The following is an 8,957-nucleotide window of genomic DNA, read 5'->3' as shown; positions in this document are numbered from 1 at the left end:
GGCAACAACAGCTGTCAGTGTGTCAGTGTGCTGACTTGACTATGACTTGCCCCAAACTGCATGTGATTATCATAAAGTGGGCATGTCTGTATAAAGGGGAGACTTGTGGGTACCCATACACCGAGAACAGGACTAGCATTAGGACTCAGTAAGAGCTCATTCACGTCAGACCTCCATGGCCAATAACACATCCGTTATGTGCAGGGCTTATTGTTGCTTCCTGCATTCTGCATCTGTGCTGATAGAAACATTAAGCATTATCTCTGAAAGGTAGACAAAGCATTTCCCTTTTTGGTTTGAACCTGGTGGCTGATTTATCTGCAAGGCTGCAACACATTGATGCAGCTGTTTCACACATTGGGAAGACTTATTTTCAAAACAGTCCTCCACTTTCCCTTTTATCATATTATCTACTTTATCTCACAGCAGCTGAAGCTCTATAGTCTGAAGGACATATTGCCTGAAAAGACTGTAGTGCTTTCAAACAGGATGTACATCACTTTCCAGTGAGGCAGCAGTGACATCTAGCTATAGCTTTCACATGACAGTGTGTTATTGTGGGCTTAGCATAGAGAAGTAATGTTCTGTCCTTGACTCAGTGAAAAAACATATTGTTTTAAAACAGTTTCCCCCTTTACATTAACTTATCTTCACAGTAGATAAAGAGTAAACACATCCCCTCAATATATAAAGTAAAACTTAATTCTACACTCTGTTAAATCATAAATTGCATCTTGTTAATTATTAATAATAAAAATAAACTTTATGTATATATCACTTTTTAAAAACAAGTTTACAAAGTGCTTCACAGACACAAAAGCAGCAAATACACTGTGCAATTAAATTATTAGATAGGATACAATTAATAAAGCTCTGAAGAATAAATACATTTAAAAAAAAATTGTCACTTATTTGTGATTTATTTGTGCCTGAATATGTAAGTACTTGTAGTTAGTATTTTCTATGGCGTATATGTATTTTGTCAAGACAAGATCTAAAATAAAATACAGAGCAATATGAAAAAAAACATAAAAATAGGATTTAAAAAGAGTAAAATTACATTAATGAAAATAAGCTCAAATTAAATACATAAATAAGGTTACTTATCTATACTATGCATTGGTTGTTATACTTCTTTTTGCTGCTCATACTTCATACTTTATCCTGCGTGGGATCAATAAAGTTGATCTTATTTTATTTTATTTATCCTTGATACACAATTAATTTTAATTATTATTTATTTTATTTATTTTTAATTTAATTTAATTTATTTCCCAATAGTTCAACTGAAAAGGAACATGGAATAAAACCAAAAAAGTTACTCCTTTTTTTGTCACAAAAAAGTTTAAAACAACCAGAAACTTCTAATTATCTTATTATTAATTAGAAATGTATAGATATTGGCCAGCTCAGAACATTTACACAAGTAAAGGTACAGAAGTATTATCAGAAATATACAAGTATTATACCGATTAAAAGTAAAAGTACACATTAGGCAGAATGGCCCCTTACACAGTGATATTATTAGCCTAACTACAGTATATTACAGTATTTGATTATCATTGTTTTATTGCATTACAGAAGTATAATGTTGTGGCTGATCAGCAAAGCTCATTTTTGATTGCTTTCTATATTATTGGGTGTATTTTATTTGTTCATCACATGTTCAGTATGTAAAAATGTAATCTACAAAGTACAATATTTCCCTCTGAAAAGTAGCGAAGTAGAAGTATAAAGTATAAGAAAATGAAAATACTCAAGTAAAGTACCTCAGAATTATACTTAAGTACTTAAGCATGTAGAAATCATGCCTAAAGTAACTTAAGTATATGATTTTATATCACCATATCTGTATTTAACCCACGCTCAGACTATCACAGACGCCCCTCCGGATGTTATGAGGTGAGCGAGGCAGAAATAGCTCTGACATGTGTTGAGCTGTGACCAAACCCCTCTCCGCTTGGCTCTGTCAATCACAGGCCACAGCAAGATGGCAGGCTGCGGGAGCTGGCTCTTCTTTATAACAGGCAAGTTTATTGCTGAAATAAAATTAACTTCATGAACTATGACAACTCTGGAAAGCCTGTTTTCCAGTTATCAGGTCTGTTATTAACATTTAGTCCTGATTTCAGCTGTCGAGGATTATAGGGCCTTAACTTTTCAACATCAGGGGTTGTGTGTTGTCATATTTACTCCTTTGGTGTTTGTTTTTTATACTTCTACACAGTTTGTGCTGTCACTTTGTTTGAGGCCGATGCAGAGATCAAAGTTACCATTCCTGTGGGGAAGTTATTTACATATGAGGTGCTGAGAGAGACTTTCCAGAATGACTTTGAGCCTTTGTCAAAACTCTACGGTAAGACAATAATTCCCTCTTTTGTCATCATTAAACAAGATGTAGGTTTTCTTATTGCCTTCTTTTTTTTGTGTGTTATAAAGCTGGCCGCTTGTACGATGACCCCATGATTTTCAAGTGCAACAGGCAGAGTTTCCCAGACCTCCCAGAGTGGCTTCGCTTCACCCACAGGCACCCCTACGATAATGGCTTCCTCTACGGCACGCCAATGTCTCCAGGAAAAAGTATAATTGAGGTATGAAGTCATCGTAAAACACTGTCAGTATGCTGCATGTGACATTTCTGGCCTCATTTAGTTGTGTATATTCTTACATTTTGCTGTTCCTGTAGATAATGGGCCAAACATACTGTAGATATGATCAGACAAATCTGAGAAGTATGCAGCTGTCTGACACGTCGGTGGTAAATGTCAGGTTCTCCTGTCAGACCCTCAGAGACAAAACTTTGGGTTTTTCTCTAGAGGTGTCATTTTTGAACCAACATTAAAAAATCAGGAAGACACATGTCTTTGAAGAAGAAGAGATAACACATTTCTGAAGTGGCACTTTTATCTCAATCAAACAGAATGAATTATAGCTGGAAAACATTTCAGATGTAACCACAGAGTACAGCTCTACATCTGATTCAAAACACTCCTTATATTAACAAACTCCTATCTGGGGTTTACCCTGTGGAGTCCAGGTTGATTTGGTTCAGTTTCGTCTTTGTTTAGCACCTTTTAAAGGACGGTGTGTAGTATTTAGTGGGATCTATTGGCAGAAATGGAATATAATATTAATAAGTATATAGCTCTCCTACACGCTCGGCACAAGTTTCAGTTGGTTGCAATCTGCAACCTCACCACTAGATAAAAACAACTTTTACTGTAATCGCTTATCCTATTCAGGGTCACGGGAGGGGGCGGGGGGGGCTGGAGCCGAACTCAGGTCGCCAGAGTATCACAGGGCTGAAACATAGACACAGACGACCATTCACGCTCAAATGCACACCTACGGGCAATTTAGAGTGGGAGGAAACCGGAGAACCCGGAGAAAACCCACACTAACACGGAGAGGACATGCAAAACAGAACACAGAAGGTCCCAAGTCGGGTCTTGAACTTGTGACCCTCTTGCTGTGCTAACCACTGCACCACCGTGCCGCCAAATCCTTTACACTGCACCTTTAAACTGTCCTTACCCCACTTGCATGCTCTATTTTTTTAGCACAAACTCAGCGTCTGACTTCTCCTTTTGCCAATTTATAAACAGGGTTCCCATAGTCCTGGAAAAAACATTTTACCAATTCTCCAGTCATTGAAAACACATGGAAAATGATAGAGAAAGTAAAATGTCTAGCTGAGATAAACTACGAGTCTATCTGTCTATCAGAGCTCCCCAAACGTTGCTCTCCTACCAGCATGTTTCAAACGGTTGAATAATGTTAAATTGGTCAACATGTTTAGTTCAGTTGCTAAAGTTGACGCGTCTACAACTACAGGTGTGTTTGCATTACTCTATGATCAATTTGTCATAATTTTTAAGCACCTAAGAGATGATTTCATTGATAAATTATTGACTGCACGTCTTTTAAATCAGACTTCTACAGAGAGCAACATACTAGTGTCTGTCACACCAGCTACATCATCACTGAAAATTTGATTGTTTTCAGTAAAAGTCTATTTATACCTGTATATCACTGAAAATATTCATATTTTTTCCTTCAATAAAGTGTTTTATGGTCAACAGACATCAAGCCTCACATCATCAGGTGTTCTCAGCGTGTCTCTACATGATATATAAATAAAGCTATGTTGCTATTTAGGCATTATGGGAAATGTAGGACATCTATAACTAATGCATAAGTAAACAAGGCAGGTTGATGGAAAGAAAAAGTAATCTGAAAACTATTCATAATAGTAATAAACTCTCATTCTTTCTCTGACAGATCTACGCCATCAACAAGCGGAGCTATGAAGCAGCCAGACACATACTCGTAATCAAAGCCACTGCAGGTACGATTGATTTAAATGATGATCACAAACATTAAATCAGGGAGTGAAATACTGACATCACTGCTGGCTGTCTCTCACAGAGAAGATGCTGCCCTATCAAGCAGAGTTCTTCCTCAAACTGAGGGAGATTGAGAAGGTGCTGCCCTCTGCTGTTCAGGATGAGATAAAGCAGGATTTACAGAAAATGTGGGACACTGAGGCCTTGGAAATAGTCAATATTACTAATGCCCTCGACCGTGGCGGCAGAGTCCCCCTCCCTCTTGCAGGACACTTTGAAGGGTAAACAGACAGACTTAAGATACTGTAAGTTTCAGCTTTGTAATAACTGTGTGTTTATAATAGTCTATGTCAGTGTGTATGTGAAGGTGGGGTCGGAGCAGTATTTCTCAGATTGTCTCCTGAGGGTGATGACTCCAGAGCATGAAAAGCAGTGCACAGAGGGCGGCAAGGTCAAAGTCCCCGGAGGATGTAACTTCTGCAGCATTCCCAGCAACTGTATCACCTGGTGCAAGACGGAGCTGGTGAGGCCTCAAAAGACACACATGGGAATGCTTTCTGATTGAAAAATAGGGCTGTCAATCAAATAGTTAAATAGTTAAAATAGTTCATCGTGATTAATTTCACATTTTTTAACTTTTCAAAATGTACCTTAAAGGGAGATTTGTCAAGTATTTAATACTCTTATCAACATGGGAGTGGACAAATATGAATGCTTCATGCAAATGTATGTTTATACTTATTATTGGAAACCAATTAACAACACAAAACAATGACAAATATTGTCCAGAAACCCTCACAGGTACTGCATTTAGCATAAATAATATGCTCAAATCATAACATGGCAAACTGCAGCCCAACAGGCAACAACAGCTGTCAGTGTGTCAGTGTTCTGACTTGACTATGACTTGCCCCAAACTGCATGTGATTATCATAAAGTGGGCATGTCTGTAAAGGGGAGACTCGTGGGTACCCATAGAACCCATTTTCATTCACATATCTTGAGGTCAGAGGTCAAGGGACCCCTTTGAAAATCAATAATCCAGCCCACTTTTTCCCTTCCTTATCCCTGCAGTTTGATCTGACGAAGCAGGAGCCGGCTCCACCTGCTCCCACGATGGGTTCAGGGATCCTGGAGGACGGCGGTGAGTTCGACCCTCCAGAGTCTCCCCCGAGCAGAGACTTCTTCCCGGACTACATCGTGACTGTGATCGTGCCCCTGATCCTCGCCATCATCCTGTGTATCCTGCTGGCCTACATCATGTTCGGCAGACGAGAGGGAGTGTATGCATCTATCTTCAATCTACTGAATATAAAAGTGATCTGGAATGTTGTTGTGATAAAGGGTCAGTTCGCCCCAAATTAAAAAATGTTCCCCCCTTGTGGGCATTCATGCAGCAACGCCAATGCAATGGATTCTACTAGAAGGATGTTGTGTGGGTGAATTGACCCTTTAATACTTTAGCTTGATCCTGATAAACTGTGACACTTTTTTCTTTTTGTTTCATAGTACGAAAAGGAATGCAAGAACAAACCAGTAAGTACATTGAGTTGTTCGCTGTTCTCTGATTGATGCTGTTACCAGAGTTAACACTGAGCTAACGAAAACACAACAATACTTAGATTCCGGTGATTATACACTAATGAAATGAATATTATATTCCATTTCTACTAATAGATCCACCAAAATCTTACACACTGGACCTTTAATGCAGCAGTAATATTTATCCAGAAACATCATTTAATAGTAAAACACAGAAAGATAACATTTTACTGCACAGTGAGTACTTTTACTTTTGATACTTTAAGTAATTACTTACATACTATTTCTTAAAGGTACTAAATACTAGGATTTGGAGTATTTCTATTGCCTCTCAACGGCTCTCAATATGGCGACGGCGAGTCAGCGACTCACGGTTAAGGTCGCTAACAACGCTAAACAGTCTAATCAACAGTGAAAGTGCTAACAGTCTTAATCTTAGGGTGGGGGAACCAGAGGGTGGGTGCTACGCTTCTGCTACGCCGCCGTGTGCAGAGCGGCGGCCGTGAGCTAGCCAGTGGGGCACGCTCACATGCACTAACATGCACTAAATCACATGACTGGCCCGGCGATATCAACAAAGCACGGAGAAGCGACTTTATTCTCTGCTCAGGTAGACATTACTCCTCTTTATCTTAAAATAGCAAATTGTTGTTTGATGCTTTATTAATGCTCTGCATATCAAATTTAGCACATTTAAGTATGCAGACTTTTACTTGTCGTGGCGTATTTTCACAGTGTGGTATTAGTACTTTTACATAAGTAAAAGCTCTGAATACTTCTTCCACTACTGCAGAAGTTCCTCCCAAATGTAGTTTTCTCTCATCTTTTGTCTCTCAGTGAACTAACATAGAACAACAAACCGTATAAACTCCTGTAAGAAAAACACTGTAGCCTACAGACAGTATGTGACGCTCTGTTTGCTGCAGGATTCAGCTGTACCACCACCACACCATTCTCGGCAACACGGATGAGCTGAGGAACATGGCTGGAGACCGGGGTGCTCCTCCACCTCTGTCCACACTGCCCATGTTCAACAGCCGGACGGGAGACAGGGCTGCACCGATGCACTCTGACAGCATCCCCCTCATCATGGCCCAGCAGTAAGAACACCACCCACCGACTCTTAACGTCTATTCACAGGAAGCTGCTGTCATCACCATTTGTGCATGTAGCTTAAACTGATGACTCACTTTTCTCCTGAGGAGTCAAATTAAAGAGATTTATTCTCCTGTTTTCACAGTGACCCTTACAGTGACACGCTGCCCAGGTAAACCCTACAACGCTGCATTCATTCTGCTCTATATTTTATGCTTTTTCTTACTCATCATGTTGTTTGTTTTTGCAGGAAATGAGAACAACGTTGGATAAAGTGTCTTTGACACACTGAGTGTCGTTCATACAGTCTGCGGTTCTATATTTGCAGTGAGAAATTATGTTTTTTTCTTATTTAGTTGCCATTATAATAACTAAAGTGTGTGGAGTTTGTAAAATTGTTATTCTCCGTTTATGATTTTCTGTATCCTGCCATCTTTCACTACTAATAAAAAATATCAAAAGCACTGGTGGAAAGTACATTTACTCAAGTACTGTACTTTTTGAGGTACTTGTACTTTACTTAAGTATTTCTTTTTTATGCTACATTATCCTTCTACTCCACTACATCTCAGATTGTACTTATTACTCCACTATATTTATCTGACAATGTTAGTTAGTAAATATAACAACTAATAAATAATGATGTATTAATATAAATTAAACTACCCAGCAGTATATAAAGTAATTAAAAAGAGCTCCATTCTTACCAGCTACAACATTAAAGTGTTGAACACATTAATGCATCAATAATTATAATAAAATAATATATATTATTCTGAAATGGGGTATTCTACATTATGTTGCTCTTCCTGATGTTTCCTCCCGTTAAAAACGTTTTTCCTCATCCGCTGCGAGGGTCGTAAAGAACAGAGGGTGTCGTATGCTGTACAGATTGTAAAGCCCCCTGAGGCAAATTTGTGAATTGTGATATTAGGCTATGATAAATAAAAATGACTCGATTTGATCCTTTTGATTCAGAGTTAAACTTCCCTTAAAGCGGCTGTTGTTGCACCAGACATCCAGAAGGTGTCGCTGGTGGTTCTTCATAAGATTTGGGAGTTTTTGGGTCCAACACACATCTCCTCTCCTGTTAACAGTTTAGTCTGAGGATACAATTTCATCCTCATGCAAATGTTTTAAGTGATTGTGGAGATAAAAAACAAGATGAGTGATATAAAAACTGTTTTTTTTTTGCTGTCGGCTGCATTTTATACGATTTTAGCTCCGATTTCTACAGGAATTTATAGGCAGATTTAATTAAAAATGTGTGTATTGATGAAGAAAAGCCAGGTTGGATTTTTATTGGCCTTGTTTTCACTGCTCCTTAATAGAGATGTACTCAGTGCAACTGCTGTGGAACAGTTGATTCCTGAACTATTTTAACTATTTCAGTGTAACATGCACGCTCTCCTCTCTCTCTCTGAAAACGAGGCAGCTTCAGTGTATGAGGACTTATTTTTCCAAATCCTAACATCTGATTTCAGTTTCACAACAGTTGCAAAACAGGACAGTGAAAACTCAGCCACTGAGTAGACCACTTCACATGCTTTATTTCAGCATCCAAAAAATAATTAAAAACATCTCAATTTATTATACATGTACAAAATAAGTACAGAATCTCTCTTTTAAACCATGAAAGTGGGTCTGCTTCAAATTATTTTTTAAGAAACCCTTCGCGAAAGACATCAACAAACAACATAAACAACAGGATGGGAGATGTGTGCTGTTTTTTTTTTTTTTAGTGAAGAGGAGTTTTCCACATGGGGTCAAACAGACAGAGGGATCAACACTGAAACAAATGTGCAGGGAAATGGTATTTAACCAGAGTCACTTGCTTTTTTTATCTACAAAGACATGATTGCATGCATTACATCTGCAGTGATCACCGTTTCAGAACACTTGAAGAAGAAAACAATTGCACTGCATCAAGACAATGAGTCAATTTAGTAGCACCAAAGGTTCTGCAGGCATTAG

At 38.5% G+C, this 8,957-nt stretch overlaps 1 protein-coding gene across 1 annotated transcript; it reads left to right on the top strand.

Annotated features, from left to right (window-relative positions):
- Window positions 1-1,885: 1,885 nt before the first annotated feature.
- On the top strand, window positions 1,886-7,378 carry sgca (sarcoglycan, alpha). Its single transcript, XM_074620697.1, has 11 exons — window positions 1,886-2,027; window positions 2,228-2,356; window positions 2,440-2,591; window positions 4,282-4,348; window positions 4,429-4,627; window positions 4,701-4,869; window positions 5,421-5,629; window positions 5,856-5,882; window positions 6,815-6,988; window positions 7,129-7,155; window positions 7,234-7,378. Exons 1-11 carry the CDS (start codon window positions 1,991-1,993, stop codon window positions 7,238-7,240), a joined length of 1,197 nt encoding a protein of 398 aa, XP_074476798.1. The 5' UTR covers window positions 1,886-1,990; the 3' UTR covers window positions 7,241-7,378.
- Window positions 7,379-8,957: the final 1,579 nt, after the last annotated feature.

The sequence above is a fragment of the Sebastes fasciatus genome, chromosome 20 (genome assembly GCF_043250625.1).
Source record: "Sebastes fasciatus isolate fSebFas1 chromosome 20, fSebFas1.pri, whole genome shotgun sequence".
Lineage (NCBI taxonomy): Eukaryota > Metazoa > Chordata > Actinopteri > Perciformes > Sebastidae > Sebastes > Sebastes fasciatus.
The sequence above is the reverse complement of the archived record's forward strand: the minus strand, read 5'-3'. Positions and strand labels throughout refer to the sequence as shown.

Bases quoted from the DNA above. Each gene is read 5' to 3' on its own strand.
- sgca (XM_074620697.1), top strand. From the start codon at position 1,991: ATGGCAGGCTGCGGGAGCTGGCTCTTCTTTATAACAG. The intron at 2,028-2,227 runs GCAAGTTTATTG...ACTTCTACACAG, and splicing joins CTGGCTCTTCTTTATAACAG to TTTGTGCTGTCACTTTGTTT. The intron at 4,349-4,428 runs GTACGATTGATT...TGTCTCTCACAG, and splicing joins CGTAATCAAAGCCACTGCAG to AGAAGATGCTGCCCTATCAA.